Source organism: Apium graveolens, chromosome 3, assembly GCF_009905375.1.
Source record: "Apium graveolens cultivar Ventura chromosome 3, ASM990537v1, whole genome shotgun sequence".
In the NCBI taxonomy this organism is placed as follows: domain Eukaryota; kingdom Viridiplantae; phylum Streptophyta; class Magnoliopsida; order Apiales; family Apiaceae; genus Apium; species Apium graveolens.
This window is the reverse complement of record NC_133649.1, coordinates 47,104,859-47,126,463: the sequence shown is the minus strand read 5'-3', so window position 1 is coordinate 47,126,463 and position 21,605 is coordinate 47,104,859. Positions and strand designations below refer to the sequence as shown.

Genomic DNA, 21,605 nt, shown 5'->3' with positions numbered 1-21,605 from the left:
CTTTATTCAAAAAAATATTCATTACTTTTAATATATACATATTTATTTATTTATTTATAATCCGATTAAGCGTCCGCTTTTAAAACCGCTTAAGCGCCCGCTTTAACGCTTAAGCGCTAGAAGATAAGCTCACCGCTTAGGTCTGATTTGCGCTACAAGTTTCAATTATAGACTATGTTGCAACTTCTTTTTAATAAAGCAAATGGAAAAATTATCTTTCCACCAGATAAAAACCCAAAACAAACACTTATAATATGACAAATGTTCACATTACATTAGTGATTCGGTTACACCTGAAGTTTGTTTGTTTAGTATTAATGCTTGCCGTTTCTGAATATATTTTTTTGATCTTTTTCACGGATTAATCGTGTCCATGAAAAAGTATCCGTAGTTATTGTTTTTAAAATTTATGTATTAAGTTAAATTATTACTATTTGAATTATAATTTCTTAAAATATTATCAGTAATTCATTTATTTTACTGTTGTGACCATCTTTCTAACTGTGATAACAGCCGATTCAAAACCTGACCTAATTATTAATAAAATTTACTGAACAGAAGCCCACACAAAAATAGCCGCAAGCGGTAATTTATTTCATCTCAGTAACAAATTCAATTTGCAGAACAGAAGCCTGTACAACAAGTGATGGTTTTTGTTTGCAAGTGAGACAACTGATAAATGCTTGTAGCTTTGTAAAGATTTTGATTCCTGAACACGATGGTTTGAACTCTTTAACTGTATATATACTCGTACCAGTACATAATACTCGCACTTTACATTGGGGAACTCATTGCTGTGGAGGGAAACCAAGAGGTAGAACCGGCTCCTAAAGCAAAAATCTAAAATGGTACATGTAAATTCAACATATATTTCAGATGCTTGAACTATTAACACTGGTGATGTTGCTTCTTTTTGAGGGAATCACACCACAAAGGGTTTGTCTTTGACCCTTTGAACTGCTTCTATTCTGCAGGTACACCGAAATAAATCACTTAGTTTTTTTTCAATAACCCTTAATAAAAGCAAAGCTGCAAATAATGAATGAAAAAAGTTGACCATACATGTACAGAGGTGTACAGACAACACTGCGCTTAATTGGTCTACTTTGTATTGTTCTAATGCCAAAATCCCAATCCTGGGTAAGGTCTATGTATTAGGAGTCGTGGGTGGATCTTCTTTCCAACCTTTTGTAAGCAGATCATAATTGATTGATGCAAGTTCGGATAGATTCTGTAAATAGAGTGAACACACTGTAAGCACAACTTTCATAAAGATAACTGTCAAATACAAACTTCACCTGCACAGTAATAACTAATGGCAATGACAGTTGCCACTATATTCTATGGGATGCAATACTGTTTGAAAGTTTGTACAACCAGTGAAATGAAAAGTACCTTAAAAGAAAAATTACTGAAGGAGTAATTGACTGAAGAGCCCGACTCAAACTCAGCAAGACCAGCAAATTCATCCCCCTGTTCAGAATAACATTCACCACAAGATCAGTCAATAAAAACATTTATTCAAAGAAAAGTTTAATCTGAAACCGCTAGCTTCAGTCACTTCAAAGCTATACAGTACCACTTCATCACGTCGATTACTATGACAACTACTGCTACCACTTATGCTACCATTATCGCTAGAATCCTCAAACTCGCTGCCAGCGTATACATGTTCATCTGAAGGATTCCAAGAAAAGCGGCTTGTGAAGTAGCTAGTGTCCATCGGACTCTCTGATGCAGGAACAAATGCTGCCTGTAAAAGAGAAACTTGCAATATCAATCTGAGACATTCAATGTTTAACCATGTCACATGTTAAGTAGCAAAGAGGGCACACCTTTTGCCTGGCAAGTGTGTCCCAGTTAATATCTTTGAAAAATGGATGCTGCTTCACCTGTATAAGGAGAGTACACATATTATTAACATGACAGATTTACAGAATATAATGATATGTACATATTGTAATATATGAAAAAGATACCTCTGATGCTCCTCCAGCTCCAAGTCTCTGATTAGGATCTTCTGTCAATAACCTAGAAGTAGTTCAATGTAAGCTTGATACATAACATATATTTATTAAGTAAATGCATAGGTCAGTTGCTCAGTGCATACCTATTCTATTCTTAATTTTTCATGCCAACCCTTTTTCTATTTCAAGCACCAATAACAAATCAACTATAGTTTAGCTAGCAAAGTGTACTCTCAATTGTAACTACAGAGGGCAGGTTTGATATACAAGTGCCATTTTCTTTGTGTTTAATCGTAATGCTAAGACCAGCGAAAAGATGAGATGTGTTGCATGCTTTGGGCGCTTTTTTGCCGGAAAGGATTAAAAATTGGCCAGTAATCAGATAAAATTAGATTACTAAGTATTTAAAATTAGAGAGCCAACAGTATCTTGTTGATATCATGCTCAGTAACAGTACAGTTTATAAACAGATCAGGCGAACATCGACAATCAGAGAAAACTGAGACATTCATGCTATCTTTGGTTTGATGAAATGAGGTTTTGCGAAAATGGTACAAAATTTATACTGTATTTATAAACTATATGCATGATACTTATTCACTTAATTCCATTAACAAAGTTTAGAATTCAATACCACCAATTTGTAAATGAATCATCATTCCTATCTCTTTTACACATATCCTTCACGCAATAAAGGGCTGCAGAAGGCACCTAGATATTTTTATCAAACAATGAAGGTAAACCTAACAGCCTGAAAGCTTTTCTTACCGATCAACCAGATCTGCTGCTTCGGGGCTCATTTCTTCAGGAACTTGAGGCCAAGGTATATTCCGATTGAGAATGTTATCAAATATTATCTGCAGAAAAATTCAAGTTCATGGAAGACTGATTATAATTGTAAAACCTCTATAGAAAATATGATGAATCTTACAGAACCACAGAATCCCAGGTTACATTAGAGCATCTCCAATAGAGGCACATGTCCAACTCATCATAAATTTATTTCTTCATTTTTATCACATTTAGCACCCTTCAAGTCCAATAGTTGGCACCCCATGTGAGGTGCCTAGATGGTCCCCAAACAAATAATATAAAAAGCTATATGGATAATTTATACTTTTAATGCAAGTATTGGGATTTTTTCATTAGAGGAGGTGCCAGGAGGGTGCCAAAAGTTGGCAACTTCTCTTGGCACCCCTTGGGCACCCTTGTAACTCCAATAGGGAGCACCCAAGAGTGCCATGCCACACAGGATTTGACACCCCTATTGGAGTTGCTCTTAAGAGGTATGTGCATATCTCTTCAAGTATAAAAATAAAGTTCTGCTGTTTGATTTATATATCTCCAGTCAAGAATGTTTTATAAATTATAACATAATATATATATATATAAGTTAAATCGCAGTTTTCTGGGAAAAAAAAGTAATATCCGCTAAATAGGTAAAGTATACCTGAGGATGCTCTGCATTGAAAGGTGGAATGCCAACGATTAGCTCAAAAAGAATAACACCAACCGACCACCAATCGGCACTAGTGCCTACAGAAAAGCCATATTTACACAACATGAAAAATTCCATGAAGGAAAAATAGCCCAAGATAAAAAAAGGAAGTAATAGACGAATTCTAAACAATAGATTCAGCTGGCAAACGTTTTCATGGAGAGTGGCCGTATATGAGAGTACACACACATAACAAGTTACCTTGATAATACACTTACATGAATAAATCAGTTTTCTTGTTTTTATACTAATAAGGTAATAACATAACAATTTAGTGAAAAATATGACAAATTACCCGCCCCACATAGCCTATACCTGCCTTGTATACAAGCAAAGAATTGTATTAAACTTCCCTTGCCCACTCAATGAGGATTTTTTGCTCCGTTTGATATATAGTCTATGTGTATTTTCTAATGTAAAAATAATTGAAAGTAAGAAGGATCGCTCACACCACACTGACTTCAAAATAAGGATCTTCATTACAGTAACAATCTCTAATCGTTACCATAAAGTGATGATGAAGTCTATGCATCAAAGTTAATAATCTGGCGGAGTTTTCTTGTAATACAAATAAAATGCATAAAAAGCCACTTATTTCATTCTTAACCTAATAAGAATGTGACAGACCATGTCCAGTTCCAAGAAGAATCTCAGGAGCCAGATAGTCAGGTGTACCAACAGCAGAACGTTTCGTACGCTTTTCATGTTGATGTTGTGATGCAGATAGCTGGGAGTCAACTTCTTCTAATAATGATGCTCCACTCACTGCTGGGCCTGCTAACTCATCAGTGCTGTTGATTAGGCCGACCCTTGAAAGCCCAAAGTCCGTCAACTGCCAACATAAAGAAAGGTATGGAATAAATCACAACTACGTGAGTAGAGACAAACCACACGCAAGGTTGAAAACCAATGGGCTTGAATGTTCAAAGCTTAAAGATTCATGTGCATAATCTATACTTGTGCCATATTTCCCTTCAGATTCAAAGCACAAAAAAAGGAGCGGTATTGACAAGATAGTCCAGTTTTGTAGCATTTAATTTCTTATCCTCTAGTTGGCGGAGAGTCTAAATCCTTTGTTTATCAAGTCACATATCTTGCACAGGTTTACATAATTTCAAAAAGGAGAAAATTCCCTCAAGTGTTTTATCATATATCTTCTCTTGCAATCACCTATTATCTACATAATGCTAAGACTTCTAACTTTATTTAATAGGAAGAGAGATTTAGGATATTTGTACTGTATGAGAGAGTTTTGCCTGTGGAATATATTTATCCACAAGCGGTTTGCTATCTACTGTCACAGGAATTAACAAGTCATGTAAATTTTGATTTTATAAGCATGTAAAAATAACCTTAATTTACGATAAAGGGTCTTATACATTGGCGAAAAGCAGAAACAAGATGGGTTACCTTAAGATGACCATCGTGTGCAATCAACAAATTATCCGGCTTTAGATCACGATGAACAATACGTAAAGAGTGTAAATATTCTAATGCAAGCACCTGTCAATGTTTAAACTAAGTTAACCTCATTACAATTAGCACAGCAGAAAAATTATATAATTTTACAAATTTACCACTTCTGCTATATATACACGAGCAACATCCTCATCCAAACAGCCAAGGTTTCTCAATAATGAATACAGATCTCCACCATTCAAATATTCCATTACAAGATACAAGTTTTCACGACAAGTAAATGAATAGAAGAAGCGAACCTGGAAAATTTGGCATCAATATTAGAACATGGACAACAATTTTAAGGTACACTTCACTTTTCTTTAGGAACTTTGAGCTCACCACAAAAGGATTCCGAACTGCAATTAAGATATCACGTTCCGCCAAAATACTCTCAACAGCATTCTTACGGATCATGTCTGCTTTTTTAAGAACCTGAAAAACGAAACCATCATCAATGACCAATTTATTATTATGAATGAATAAATAATTAGATACTATATTCATGGTTTCCTACAACATTCCTCACTTATATATCTTGTCTTTTATGACAAGGAGTGACTGAGAGTAAATGGAAATCACTACTATAAGCATCTTAACTTAATAGTTAAATTGTGAATATATGAAATCGTTCCACAAAATGAACATCTACTAGCGCTGTTAACATCACAACATTTTTTATGAACAGTGTGAATGCAAAGGTATATTTCCATCAAGTGATATACTCTAAAGGGACACAGGGTGTAACAGGTACAATCTGGAAGCATGTTTACTTGGTATCAACACCCGCAAGGAAACGCAAGAAACTATTGAAAAAGTACATTTCAATAAAACTAACAAACAATAATTTAAGGTACCTTAATGGCAAAAAGATCTCCGGTAGTTCTTTTTTTGGCCAAAAATACTCGACCAAATGCTCCACGACTTATTGGTTTAATAATCTCAAAGTCATCTATAGAAGTTCTGTCCTTGCTAGAATGTAGAGGACTAGTTCTCAAGCTCCTTACAACATCATCATCCAATGGAGCATCCTCGTCAATAACAGTAGAAGTAATATCAAGTTTCTCATCATCGACCAGCTCACAAAGCTGCAAATACTTTTCCCTGATGGAACACGGCTAATATAGTTCAGCTTTTATTTTGTATATCATTTTTGTTTGGTATGGGCAACGGTTTTCCACTACGACCTCTAAAAATAGCTATTATTGAAGTTTCAAGAAAACAATAATGAGGAGTTTACGGAATAAACCAAAACAAACCAAGTGGAAAATTAAACAGAATGGTGATGTTGCATTACAGTCATACATGGCCGAGAAGTAAAAGGTTTCTAGTTTTCATAACGTTTAATAAGAAGAATAGCACAATTGCTATAGTGTGCAACTAACCTAATTAACTTCTCGATCCGGGCTCCAAATGTCTCGACAGTAAGAGCATCAAACTTTTTACGATCAGTTACAACCTTCAAATCCTCCAAACAAGTTAGCAAGTAAGGTAAAGCTCGATCATCTTCTACAGGTGTATTTGAAGCACATCGAGCAATATCGGCGAGTTCATTCATCTAAAAAATTAAAAAGGGTATTTAAGCAGTCACCAAGAACAATACAATCAGATAAATGCTAAGCAATTTAATGACACATACAAAACAAGGTAAATCTATTTTGGAAGTTAAAGCGCATTTTAGACATTATTTAGTTTTTAAAAGAAATAATTTGAATGGAAATATAGGTTCACAAGTTCCATAATTCATACATCGCAAGAAAACAACGAAGTTTCTTATTCTTGTTAAGATCTTCAAGACTGGCACATTGTAATTTATTTGGTTGTTAACATAAGAACTTAATCGCATAAAGATGCCAGCTGTAAAATTGACTAATTATTTTAGAGTACGGCAAATAATTATGCCTTGAACTGTTACAAGCATCCCATTTGTTTTAAGCATTGACAGTACCATATCACAAACAAGGAGGGTTAAGTAACTTGTGAAGTAAAATATGCCTGGTAAAACAAGTTTGTTCCACCCTGGTACCTCTCCAAAGGCTACTCTTCTCGAACTGGAGAGTGGAATTATAAAGAAGGAATACAGAACTATTAAAGAGAAGTACATGGTGAGATCAGACTTCACGACTATAACAGAAAGGAATATGAGTAATTGAGGAGTAAGGCCTGAATAAGTCTCATTCCTTATTACCCCTTTTAGCTTTACTAAGGATTTTCTACATGACAGCTGCAATATATCCCCTCCGTCCCAGATTAAACGAGTTACCATACAAAAGGTTATCAATCTAATAGTTATATATATAATTTGAAGGATACATTTCAAATGTGTTAATTTAAACCACAAAAGTCAAAGAATGATGGGTAGTTAAGGACCTAGTGCACTCCAAAAAAATGCCGTTAGTTTTAAGTATAGATGTTTTGCAACGCAGCAAAAAAAAAGAAGATAAAACACTGCTACTGACTGTCACGTCCCTGCTACATTCCGTGTCATTAGTGGAATGGAGGGCATACAGAATTGTCAAGTTCTGATATTACATTCATTTTGTGCACAATAGAACTTCCTCTATCTTTCAATCATTACTAGTAAAAGGAGATGGAATGGTAACTGGCTATTAATCATATAACCTGAAGGGTTAAGGTACCCAAAGAAAATAACTGAGGAGACAATTTGTTAAACTACCTGTGGCAGGTCATCATATTCAGAGTAAGAGCTTTTTCCAGCTAATAGTAAGTCAATCGGACTGATTCTTGGTGTCAGTGGAGACCGAGGAGTCATGCTACCTCCAGATGATGTAGTCATTCCTTGATCAGACCTGGGACCAAATCGTGTTCTACATGACATGGATGGCAGACCTTTAAGGTCATCCATAGAAACAGAATTGTCAGCTTCAGGAAGACAGTCGAGCATATCTTCTGAGCCTCTACGAGACCAGTCACTGAGTTTTGGAGAGAGAAGATCATATTCCTCGCAAATATTTGAGTTCAACAGTTTAGCTACATCAGGAGATTCTACATGTTGATCCTTATTTGATGACTCCATCAGCTTCTCAAGAGTTTCACTAATTTTCACAAGGCGAACATCAACATTCAAACCCTTTTGATCACATTGATCAGCAATAGCACATATTCTAGAGTGGTCTTCTACATGTAATGTAGGAACCTCCTCCTCACAAATGCGACAAATTATGCTCTCATCAGCAATGTTTGTCTGATCTCCCCAGTGACCCCAAGAAGCTTTATGTTGATGCTTCGAAATTTGAACCGATTGTCCATGAAAATCTTTTGAAGGATGGTCAAGAGACTTTGGAATAGAGATATCCATATCAGAGTTGCCTTTTCTATCATGTGAAACCTCTGAAGCTTCTAATTTAATATTAACTTTCACTTCCTCCTGCGGAGCAGTTTTCTGTGGGCTTTTTACTACAGGAGATGGAAACTTCTTCCAAGATGCCATTCTATCCCTGCTTGAAGGAGAGTCCAAGTTCTTCGCAATCTCTACAGTGTGGGGAGATACAACAGTTTCCGGTTGCAGAGATTGGTCTTTCTTCCAAACCAAACCGTGTTGTTCCTGACTGTACCATTTTCTTGGGACAGCCTTCGGGACCTTTAGAGTACCAGATGCTGTTACATCCCCTAGTGCACCAACAGGAATCCTCTTATCTACAGAATGCAGTGACTGACGAAGATGAACATTTTCATCCTCGGCGAATCCACTTTCCTTGTGGAACTGCAACAATCTAGTACATCTTGTAAGAATAAAAAGCATTCGAGTATGAAGTTGCTTCAGAATACCCATGGGAAGCTCTTGACGCCTATCATCCAGTTCTTGAACTATGCCTTCACACTGCAGCCAAAATTCTCCAGCTGATGTCATAGCGCAGCTCCGAGCCATAACTAGTAGGTCTTCAATAGTTTCCTGCCACTCGGGATGACTTTCAGCATTCTTATCCAGAGTTTCTACCAGGTGTGCAGCAAAGACACGCAGATCAGAGTCCACTTCTTCCTTTGCTTTATCAAATTTTGCTCTAATCATGATTAGTACCTCCTGCAAGTAAGGTTGTAAAAAGAGAAATAAAAAAAAAAATCAATGCAGTAAAACATTTATTTTCTAGACAATTATAATTACAAAGAAACAAAAATCTACCTCCAAATTATTTACACGTCGAGGCTTCCAGAATGGAAAAGGCCGCACACCTTTAGAATTCAATTCATGAGAGAAACTTTTGATATCTGCAGGAAACCGCTTTCTTGGTGCACTTGTAACTCGGAGTATAGCTTGAAATCGAGGTGATTCAGATTCCTTTGGGTTTTCAAAATCATATGGAGTCTAAAAAGGAACATGCTTCAGCCAAGTAAAAATTTACTACAACGCAAGACTAAATTAAAAGAACACACAAGTGAACATCTTACTTTTGCTTCTGGAGTAACAAGATCAGCTCTCAAACCACCAGAATTGCCCCGTGATGAATTTACATGCCCTGTTGAGGGAAGTCAAGGCAGTAAAATTAATAAAAATATGTAGGCATCCATCACAGTAACACAGTACCGTATTCACTATCTACTTCTTTCCTAGTTACTACGGAATAAGCACATCTTTGTTGGGATTATTTATCTCTTTCCCTAGTTACTACTGAACAAGCACATCTTTGGGACAAACTATTGTTATCTCTGACTGCCACTTTATGTGTAGTTTCCCAGTTTTGAGTTTCCAAATTTCATATTCTCTCTAAACAGTTGGTTCCAAAATAAAAAAATAGCCTAGGCCTTAACCATATATATACTGATACAAGTAGCGCTATCAGCTATGGGTCTAGATGCCCATGAACAGTTCCGTGTTCAGCTCAATAGTTCTCAAACAAGCTCGATAAGGTCCACAAACATAGTCCATGAACAATACTTCGTGAACAAAGTTGAAAACAAATTCGTGACTATGTTCACAAACACGCTCTTAAATATAGATTTGATAATTAAAAATCATGTGTACAATATATAATAATCTAGGGACTAATAAATTTGTTAATTTTATTTGCTCCTTACTCATATTAACATTAATTAAAATTATGTCATACGTTACCCTATTAATTATGAATAGTATGATGCTTTAACTCAAGTAATAAGTTTGCAAATTTTCACCAATCTACAATACATTATAAGCGAGGGAAATCAGATTTGAGAAGAATTATGAAGGATGAGTTAAGGCGGAAAGAAAAAAAGGAGGATGCTGTTTTATGTAGTAAAAAGATATAAGCTGTGTTATGTAGTAAAAAGATATAACGGAACCTACTTCTTTCAGGAAAACTACAATAAGGAACCTCGACTTTTAAAAAAAGAGTTGGATAAACAATACATTAAACAAAGTTTGGAGGAGAGGTACAAAACTGAGTTGAGAAAAGAAGAGTACAAACGTTCAAATGATGAGACTCTTACATTTCAAGTTCGGCATCTTATACATTTGAAGATTGCAAAATGAGTTGAGCAAAGGGTACAAAACGTGCAAATGAGAAACTAAAGAGGACTCTTGATATTCTTAATCTCGTGTTCAACGTCTTATACATTTGGAGAATGCGAAAAAGGTTATAGGGGATGAAATTGCTTGAAAATTGAGCAACATGAAGCTGGTAAGGCAGATCCAATTTAAGGGGTTAAAGAAGTTACAAAAGATCAAAATAAGGAGGTTAAACAAGTTGAGGATACAGAGGCTACTAGTGAGAAGCAAGTAGAAGAAACCAAGACACAATCTGACTGCTTTCAAACGGTTGAAAATCATAAAGTAGTTAATACTATTGTGATTGAGCATATTAACTTCATCATTCCAGAATATTTGCTTAAGCCTCCTCCTTCACGTAGTAGCCAGTTGTCAAAGTTCTTTGCACCTTAACTGCTTTTTAAGGCTTTTTAAAAAGAACATAAATTCATCTTGGTTACATCTTATCCTTACACGGTTCTTGACTTCTAAAAAGCTCGAGGCCGAATTTTTTCCAACTAAGGGAGGATAATGAAGAACAGAGAGTATACATCTGTTAATAATTCGTTTATATGGATTTAGTTTAGCGAGAATTCAAAATGTTTGTCTACATTTTTTATTTGAGGGGCTAGTTGTTTATTGATTATGTAGGCTATCTCAAATAAACCCAATTATTTATGAGCTTAGCCCATTAGGTCTATGTTTAGGATTTCATTATCTATACAAGTGATGTAATCTCACGTATTATGTAGACTTGATTATTGGAATATTATTAAATTTTTACAAACATACCAATTTTAGGAAATTATCATAAAAAGTTTTCTTTACTTTCATTTACGGAAACTTGTAGAATAAATTTTGAATTGCTTGAAATTCTTGTTTTTTATCCACGGTTTTTGTCATTTCCGGAGAGATGTTGATTTGCTAAATGCTTGTTGAGGCCATTTTGGAAAACGAGATCGTTTTAGTAGATGTCCAAGTTCATTTTTCAATATTCAAGGCAATTATCTTTTTCTCCATGGTAGTTATGTCTGTCCAGGTATTTGAATTAGTTTAATCCTATGTGAATAATGTCATAGGCTCAGGTTTGTGTCGACCTAAATTTTTTAAATTATGTCATCAAATTTAATTTTTCAGTTAAAATTTTTACACTTTTTATATATTGTGCATATACACACACAAGTCGGGGGTCTTTCGGGAAACAGCCTCTTCATTCTTATTCATTCTTATGAATGAGGGGAATGCTGCGTAGATCTTACCCTCCCCAGACCCTGCGAAAGCGGGATAATGGGTATGTTTGGTTTGGTTTGGTTTAGTTCATATCGACCTGGGTCTCTTTTCTCCCCAAAACCCGGTAGTGGGTGTTAAGTAGTTCATCCACCCAGGTTTTATCTTGTTTTTGGTTTTAGTTCATACATCCATCATTTTATAATTTGTCCTATATCAAATATTCTCTATGATACAATTCCGGAATTAACTTTTTAGACCAATTCCACCACTTTTTTGAATTCTACATAATACCCTCATATTTTAATGTTTGACAAACTTATAGGTAATGAAATGGTTATATATATGTATATGTATGTGTGTGAAACATAAAATATAAAAGGAACCACTAAGAAGTCAAAAAGATAATATAATTTTGGAAACCCAAAAGTAGCATGGTACTATTGAGAATAGAGAATAAAGTTCATGAGATTACCTCGGGAAACTTACCTAAGGTGCATGTGTTTAAGTATAAAATAGTATTGACTTTTTTGTAAATGTATATAATCTTTTGTAACTACAATAACACCCCTCGTGTATTTATATGGGAAATTTTTATAATCTTAAGGAAACCTACGTGAAGTAACCTCAGGAAAACTAATCTCTTCAGAATATCCATAACAGATTAAAAAATATCCCAAATCCAACCCGATTATAAACGGAGCTGATATGGATAGGCCTCTCAAATATCCGAAGTCGATTTGTCTGATGATGTAGGATAGAATATGAAAGCGGATAACAAAAACAACGATTTCTTAAGCAAAAATGATTAGAATATCTTAAGCAATGAATTATACGATTCCAAAGAATAAAATCAATATTACTCACAAGAAAAGTTTATAATCAAAGCTAAGTAACAGTGTGGGAATTACAATGCTCATATAGGAATAGAAACCCTAATAAATAACCTAACAAACTAAGACCGGTAACAATTGGGCTTTATTATAAATAACCAACTTAATTAATAAACTATTAGCCCAACAAATAAAAAATATAAATAAATATATTATTTATCTTTAGACTAAATAAATATAAACTAATTAATAACATATATATTTATTCTTTATTCTCATTTCTCATCATCTGAACACAATAAGAGTAAATGGATAAGGATATCAATTTGGGTAATGATCAGATCCATTGACAAACCTAATTGTGTAGCCGCGAATGCCAAATTCGATCCAACTATAAACAAAGAGAATATGAAACGGCCTTTCAAAAATCCGAAGCTAGATCTGAATCCAAAACTGATAAAAGTAATTGGACAATGATATCGATTTAAGCCGATCTAATCCGAACTAGATCCAATGACGGGCCTACTTGTGTAGTTACGAGTGTAGGCATTGGTTTCAAAAGTTAAAACATAAAAAAAAAAGACTTTCGGTACTATTGATTAGTGAAAACTGAACATTATAAGTTATAACACAATAATAGTCTAATTTAGTATACTTTCACAAGCTAGACAAAGGTCCTAATTCAAACTACGATTCTATTGTGAAGTTTACTTAAGGAAGAGGCAAAAGAGGGAGGAAAGATCAGTACAACATCAGAGTAAAATATCATTCAATGGAAAACAATAAGATCCAAAACATTCCAGACATATTGTCAAAAGCTATTACACCTAAGATTACCTAACACGAGCGCGCGACGATGACTCGGAGGAAAAACAAAAAACAGAAAATAGAAGCAAATAATTCAAGAAAGAACAAGACAATCAGAACCAAATAGTGTAAACAAAAACATTTACCCAGATGAACTCTATCCTTCCTAATTGACAAGTACCCGACATAATACATGAAAATATGTCTTCTTTACGAATTCCCTAAATCATATCCCTTTCTAGAAGCCATAATAGTATGATTAAAGAATAACCTGAACAATGCCACATGTTTTATCAAGGTGCACACAGCCATGCCAAGCCAAATTTGACTCCAAAACTTTCTTACAAATTGAAGAAGCAAATTTTAATTGATTCCTAATGTCATTGAAGGGCACTAAAAAAATATTCGAATGTTATTTTATCCTGATAGGTAGAGCATATAACCAAATCTTGTTCTCTACTTGTTTGAAAAATAATTAGTTGAGACTTGAGAGCATACATCAAGATGTAAGTGAAGTTTTGGAGAAAGCTCATCTTTCATTTCAGTAAGAATCAAAATATATACAGAGAGAATGGGATCAATTTAGATCCTGAAAATCAGTGATCTGTCTGCCTAAATTACACTAAATCAGGGAACTGATTCACGTAACAACCATTCTTAATTTACAGCTACGCACACATAATATCTATATAATATACAACGAACTTCCTTAAATTAGAATTCCACACTCCCCCTCAAGGTGGGTTGTATATGCTTATCAGGCCAAGCTTGAAACATAAATTTTGGAAGTTAGAGCGTGGAAGAGCTTTTGTTAGAATGTTTGCAGTTTGCTGCTTTGTAGGAACATGGTTGAGAGAGATAGTCTTTCCTTCAATCTTCTCACTTATAAAATGTCGATCTATCTCAACATGTTTTGTTCGATCATGATGAACTGGATTTTTTGCTATAGTTATAGCTGACTGACTATCACTTTTCATGGAAATAGGCCCTTTCATAGTAACCTTAAGCTCGTTTAGTAATCGTCTAAGCCATATTCCCTCGCATATACCGAGTGCCAATGCCCTTAATTCAGCCTCTGCACTGCTGCGGGCAACAACTGATTGTTTCTTGCTACACCATGTTGTTAAATTTCCCCGAACAATATCCCGAAGTTGATCTTCTGTCAATAGGTGATCCAGCCCAATTAGCATCAGTGAATACTACGATAGTTTGTCTTTCACTCTTCCGGAAGAATAATCCTTTACCTGGATCCTTCTTGAGATATTGTAAGATTCTGTAGACTGCGTTCATGTGTTCTTGAGTAGGGTTGTTCATAAATTGACTAACCACACTTACAAGAAATCCAATATCTGGACGAGTGTGAGCAAGGTATAGTAGTTTTCCTACCGGCCTTTGATATCGACCTTTATCAACACGTATATTAGTAGCTTGTAATTTTGTATTAGGGTCCATGGGAGTGTCAATAGGCTTGCACCCTGTCATTCCAGTTTCCTTTAAAAGGTCCAGGACATATTTTCTTTGCGAAATTGACAACCCTTCTCTTGACCGTGCAACTTCCATTCCAAGAAAGTACTTTAACGGTCCAAGGTCCTTGATCTTGAATTTTGTGGCAAGCAATTTCTTTAGACAAGATATCTCCTCCATATTGTTTCCGGTAATGACAATGTCATCAACATAAACAATAATAGCAGTAAGTCCTCTATTTATCGTGTGTTTGACAAATAAAGTATTATCAGCTTGGCACTGAACATAGCCATCTTTCCTGAGTACATTTGTAAATTTCTCAAACCATTTCCGCCCAGATTGTCTAAGACCATACAAAGTTTTAATGAGTTTGCATACTTTGTTTGCTGGAAATCTGCTCTCAAACCCCGGGGGTATTTTCATGTATACTTCCTCCTCGAGATCTCCATTTAGAAAGGCGTTTTTAACATCAAGTTGCAGCAGTGGCCAGTCCAAATTAACAGCAATAGAGATGAGAACTCTGATGGTGTTTAATTTTGCAACAGGGGCAAACGTTTCTTGATAATCAATCCCATAAGATTGAGTGAATCCCTTTGCCACAAGGTGTGCCTTAAGCCTTTCAACACTTCCATCAGCTTTGTGCTTCACGGAAAATACCCACTTACATCCTACAACACGTTTTCCAGGAGGAAGAGTGGTAATTTTCCAGGTTCTATTCTTTTCGAGCGCTCTCATTTCTTCAAGAGTTGCTGTCTTCCATTCAGGTATTTGTAAGGCTTCCTGGACTGAATTAGGAATTAAGACCTCATCAATTTTGGTAACAAAGGCTCTGAACCGTGGTGGCAGTTTTGCATAGGATAGGTGATTTTGTATAGGATGATGAGTGCATGTTCTGACTCCCTTTCGCAATGCAATTGGCAAGTCCATATCAGAACTTAAATCTGGTGTATTCGATGGAAATTGGAGCCGATGAAGAGTCATGGTCATGCTGAAATTGTGCAGGTTGCAACTGGGGCTGTTCACGAGGCTTTTTCCTTCGAGAATAGACTTTGATTTCATCTGACTTTTGGGTTTGGTTGGAAATGGATTTGGTCATTGGAGGTGGATCAACTAACTTAGGAGTCGGAATTTGCTCTAACATTTGAAAAGGAACATGTGCCTCGACTATAGGAGTATTTTCAATGAACGAGTTCCAATCCCAATTCTGAGATTCTGTTACTCTACTCTCCCCCTGAATTGAAGAATTGGGGTAAAAAGGCTCTTTCTCAAAAAAGGTGACATCCATGGAATGGAAAAAATGCTTAGTGAGCGGACAATAACATTTGCAACCCTTTTTATTAGGAGGGTAACCGAGAAATATACATCTCAAGGCTCTTGGATCAAATTTTCCTCGATTTTGAGAATTGATGTGAACAAAGACAGTACAACCAAATATTTTGAGAGGAAGTTTATTTATAATGTGTGATGTGGGAAATAGTTCAAGAAGTGACTGCCTCGGTGTTTTATAATTCAGAGTCCTAGAAGGCATTCTATTGATGAGGTAAGTGGCTGTGAGGATTGCATCCCCCTAAAAATGTTCAGGAACATTGGAGGTGAAAAGTAAAGAGCGTGCAACCTCAAGAAGATGACGATTTTTCCTCTCTACCACCCCATTTTGTTGGGGTGTGTCAACGCAAGAACTTTGATGTACAATGCCATGAGTTTGTAAATATTCCCCGAGAGTAGAGTTGAAAAAGTCACGTGCATTATCAGTCCTAAGCACTTGAATATTTGCTTTGAACTGGTTTTGGATCATGACATGAAAAGATTTAAAAATGTGACTGGCTTCAGATTTTTGTTTCATTAAAAATACCCAACTAAGATGAGTATGATCATAAACAAAGAGTAAGAACCAGCGAGCCCCACTAACATTTGTAGTTCGCGATGGCCCCCAGATATCACTGTGTATTAATGAGAAAGGTTCAGAAGATTTATGTGGTTTAGAAGTATAGGTACTACGAGTGTGCTTGGACAATTGACATATATCACAATTAAACAATTTTGAACTTTTATTGATAAATAAATGTGGAAAGAGTCGTTCAAGGTACATAAAGTTTGGGTGACCAAGACGATAGTGCCACATCATAACATCACTATCTTTATTTGACAAACTTGATGACAATAAACTACTTGGAGAATGATAAAAAGAACGAGAAGACTCTTTATTAGGAAACACTCGAGAGATTTGAGGCATGAGAATATAGAGACCAGCATGAAGTTCAGCATTGCCAATCGTCCTCCCCGATTCCAAATCCTGAAATTTACAACAATTGGCAGAAAATTTAGTCATACAATTCAAGGCATTTGTAAGTTTGCTTACAGACAATAAATTGCAGTCTAAATTTGGAACAAACAACACAGATTGTAAGGATATATTCTCTGATAGAGAAACAGTGCCAACTCCTGCTACTTTTGAGCGTGATCCATCAGCTATTCGAACAAAAATAGGTCTGTTGCATGGACTATATGATGAAAAAAGAGTGTGATTTCCAGTCATGTGATCCGAGGCACCAGAATCAACTATCCACATATTTGATTTAGATTTTGCTGCACTAAGTGCTAAAGAAGTACCTCTATTTGCTACACCTGTTGTCTCAACTGTAGAGGATTGACTGAACACCGACTTCAGTAATCAACTTTTAAAGAGTTTCAAGTTGTTCTTTTGTGAAAGGTCCTGAATTTTTGGTAGTTTCGGTAATGGCTGCATTCGCACGATTTTCCCATTCATTTGGCACACGATTAGGCTTCCAATCAGCAGGGTTACCATGTAGTTTCCAGCATGTCTCCTTGGTGTGTCCTGGTTTGCGACAATGATCACACCAAGGTCTCCCCTTGCGAGGCTTATTACCGCTGATTTGTTGAGGAGGGCCACGAGCAGCGTGAGCCAATGCATAGGCTTCATTTTGAGTTGGCAGCAAATTTTGACTCGCAAGTGCAGAACTTTCTGATGGAGGAAGGTTATCCAGTTGGCCCAACATAACCTTTCTTCGACTTTCTTCCCTGCGAACCTCAGAGAATGCTTCTCTTAAACTAGGAAGTGGTTTGGTTGCAAGAATCCGACCACGAACTTCATCAAAAGACTTATCAAGTCCCATAAGAAACTTAAAAACCCGTTTGTTCTCCACAATCTTCTTGTATGTTGTACCATCATCAGAACATTTCCAATCATGGGATTCAAATAAATCGATTTGTTGCCAATTTCGAGTGAGGTTTGAAAAATAAACAGTAACAGATGAATTACCTTGTTTGAGGTCTTGAAGGATACTCTCTATGTGAAATAACTCAGAAGTATTCTCACCGCTAGAGAAAGTATCACGAGCCGCTTCCCAGATTTCTTGGGTTGTGGAATACAGGAGAAAGTTTTCACCAATTTCAGCAGACATGGAGTCGATCAACCATGACATGACCATGTTGTTTTCAGAACGCCACACTTTGAAGGTGGGATCTGATTTGTTGGGAGGTTTCGCAACCCCTGTGAGATAGTCATCACGGCCTTTGCCACTAACGAACATCATAACAGACTTAGACCACTGAAGATAATTATGACCAATTAGTTTTTGGTTGGTCACAGGAAGAATAGTGTTGTCTGCCATGGGCGAATTGACAATAGGACTGTGGCTGGAAGGAAGGTCAACTGTTGATGATGAGGATATTTCTTTATCAGACATGATTGATGTATAGGTAAAAAGATTAAAAGATGCAAGCTACTGGAAAGGAATTGTAGCTGCTGAATTAGGGTAATACTTCAAGCTCTGATACAATGAAGTTTTGGAGAAAGCTCATCTTTCATTTCAGTAAGAATCAAAATATATACAGAGAGAATGGGATCAATTTAGATCCTGAAAATCAGTGATTTGTGTGCCTAAATTACACTAAATCACGGAACTGATTCATGTAACAACCATTCTTAATTTACAGCTACGAACACATAATATCTATATAATATACAACTAACTTCCTTAAATTAGAATTCCACAGTAAGTAAACAACTAGCTACACATAATATCTATATAATATACAACTTTGTAACTTCCTTAAATTAGAATTCCACAGTAAGTAAACAACACAGAGAAAACAAGTATGCGTGGAGAGGTAGATATAGTGTTACAACGCAACAAATCTAAATAACAAAGTTACAAATTTTTGTGACTGATCACTTCTATATACTTAAATAAACATAGAATTCATCTCACTTACCTAATAACAATTGCACATTCATTTCAATTATTTATGTACACACAGTAACCTCTGAAAAAGGCACAGTACGGTTTTCATCCAAAGATAATCAGTAAGATTAGACGGCATTTCTCTACCTCTCTATGACTATCTAGGTAACTACTAAAATCTTAATCTAATAACTTAATTTCGTGCATCTGTGTCACTCAAAATCACAGTAACAGAAAAAACATAAAGTTAACTGATTAATGCATCAAACTGCAATATTCATTAATAATACCCTACCAATAATCGAAATCGAGGTACCTGCATCAGACGAAGAAGCTTCAGCATTCTGAAACCGAGACCGCACCTGAACAGGAGGACTCTGATCTCCAGACCTATTATCCGCGCAACCAACAAAACTAACATTCTCCGACGACAAATCCTTCTTCCGCTGATCACCTTTCTTCAAAACACCCTTTCCGCCTCCCACACCCTCATTCCCCCCTCTCGACAAATTACTAACACCAGCACCACCTTTACCAAAACTACCACTATTATCCCCAAAAAAACTCTCCTGGGGCAACGGGCCCGATCTCGTCTTAATCCTATTCAACCCTAAGGATGAAGCCAAAATAGGCGAAACCGTACTCAAACCATCCCCGCCTTTTTTCGACTTCACCGAAGCCTCAATTAAACTAGAATTCAAACTCGAAACCGCACTCGATTTCATATTCCCACCAATACCACTAATTCTACTACTACCATCATTAATCTTATTTTTATCTTGTTTGACTTGCTTATGACTAGTACTAGGCGAAGGAGAATTGAAAAAATCATCTATAGATACAGGTTTAGACTTGACCTTCTTCTTATCAGATCCACTAGGCGAACTTGAGTTAGAACCGAACGATCTAGGGCTATTGTGGGATCCGTCTGGACTAGAAGTCTCTGATGATTTCTTTGATGAGAAGAATTTCACTTTGAACACCATTTTGATGTTTGTATTTGAGATTGAATTAATTGTAACAGCCTTTTCATGTGGATACGTGTGGATGAATGGTGTTTGAAAAAATGACTGAGAGAGGTTGAAATTTTAAACGGGCGGTGGTGATTGTCAGACAGAAAGTTGAGTTTTTTAAAAACACAAGGTCAGGTCAGAGGCAACCGAAATATAGTTTTTTGGTTGTCTTTTAAAAAATGCAGTTTTTTTTTTGTTATTAAAAGTGCTTGAAAATTTATTAATAAGCTTGGTTAAAAGAAATAGGATGCATTTTCTATCAAGATTTAAAACATAATTTAAGATTTTAAATATATTTCTCTGATCAAGATTTTATAAGATAACTAGTTTACTAAACCGCGCTTTGCAGCGGCCTTCTTAAAATAATTTTTTCATTTTTTCTTTCATGTATTTCTTATCCGATCTTGCTCATTTTGAAATTATGAATAATAAATAAATCAAAAGGTTTAAAAAACCTCTTGTTAAACATGTTTAGTCTAATAAGTCTTTCTATCATTGTTCACAAATCTAATATCATAAAATTATATTATTTATTAGTCAATAATCAAATGTAATATTTTTTCTATTTAATAATATTAAAATTTGAAAAATTACAAAAATTGATTAAACGATATTAAAGTCTTCACCTCACCGCCCTCGCCTTATCCTTTATATAAGTATAGCAATATATTGATACTGTATAATGATTTTAAAAAATATTGAGAAAACATATTTATAGATACTTGTCTTTGTAATATTTCATTGAGTAAAATAATATATATATATATATTATAAAAATTATAAAATAATAAGTTAATTTTAGGAGAAACGGAATAAATTGTATTAAAAAAGATTTAGGAGAACATTAAGATGGTAAGTTTATTTAAAGAGAAATGAGAAATTTTAGGAGAATATTATGATGATTAGTTGATTTCAAAAATTTTAGGAAGATGTGGTAGAAATCTTAGGAGAATATTCGAATGATGTGAAATATTTTAAAAATCTTAGGAAGATGCGGTAGAAACCATAGGAGAATATTACGAATGATGTGAAATATGTGAAGATACTTGTTTTTATAATATTTTATAGGTTAAAAATTAAAAAAGCAATTAGAAAAACAAACTATAGTAAGTTGATTTTAGGAGATCGAGAAGAAATAGTATTAATAAGGAAATTTTGGAGGATATCAAGATGATATGTTTATTTAAAGAGAAAGTAGAAGTTTTAGAAGAATATTATGATGGTAAGTTGACTTAAAAGATCTTAATGATAGATATTGTATAAACTTTGGGAAAATATTACGAATAAAGATAATATATTTAGGAGAATATAAGGTAATTGTAGTTTTTGATAATTATTAATTCAAAAAATTGAAAAAATTAGAAAAAATCGAATGAGACGATTTGAGAGGCGCCACCTAGACGATTTGAGACGAATGATGATAAGTATATTGATTGATTCTAAATATTTTTTGTCAAAGATAATGCTAGATTTTAAAAAACTAGAAAACTATAATGATACCCGCATTGGGTTTTATTTTTTGACAAACAAATTAGAATGCATTCATTAAAACATTGGAAAATAGTATAAACAGACCTCCGAATTGATAATACAACCTGATTAGAAAACAAACAAATGAGCTAAACAAATAGTCGTCTTGTTACATTGCTTAACAAATATAATAAAACTCTTT

At 35.1% G+C, this 21,605-nt stretch overlaps 1 protein-coding gene across 1 annotated transcript; it reads right to left on the bottom strand.

The window, feature by feature from the left end:
• Positions 1 to 667: 667 nt before the first annotated feature.
• On the bottom strand, positions 668 to 20,056 carry LOC141712231 (putative serine/threonine protein kinase IREH1). The gene is made up of 18 exons (XM_074515083.1): positions 19,237 to 20,056; positions 9,331 to 9,398; positions 9,065 to 9,247; positions 7,601 to 8,965; positions 6,309 to 6,481; positions 5,781 to 6,027; positions 5,266 to 5,358; positions 5,043 to 5,183; positions 4,876 to 4,968; positions 4,093 to 4,297; positions 3,418 to 3,503; positions 2,736 to 2,824; positions 1,980 to 2,031; positions 1,836 to 1,892; positions 1,580 to 1,753; positions 1,396 to 1,473; positions 1,063 to 1,231; positions 668 to 968 (listed from the first exon to the last, which is right to left on the bottom strand). The coding sequence occupies exons 1-17, from the start codon at positions 19,904 to 19,906 to the stop codon at positions 1,148 to 1,150; spliced, it is 3,858 nt and encodes a 1,285-aa protein (XP_074371184.1). The 5' UTR covers positions 19,907 to 20,056; the 3' UTR covers positions 668 to 968; positions 1,063 to 1,147.
• Between the last annotated feature and the right edge of the window lie 1,549 nt (positions 20,057 to 21,605).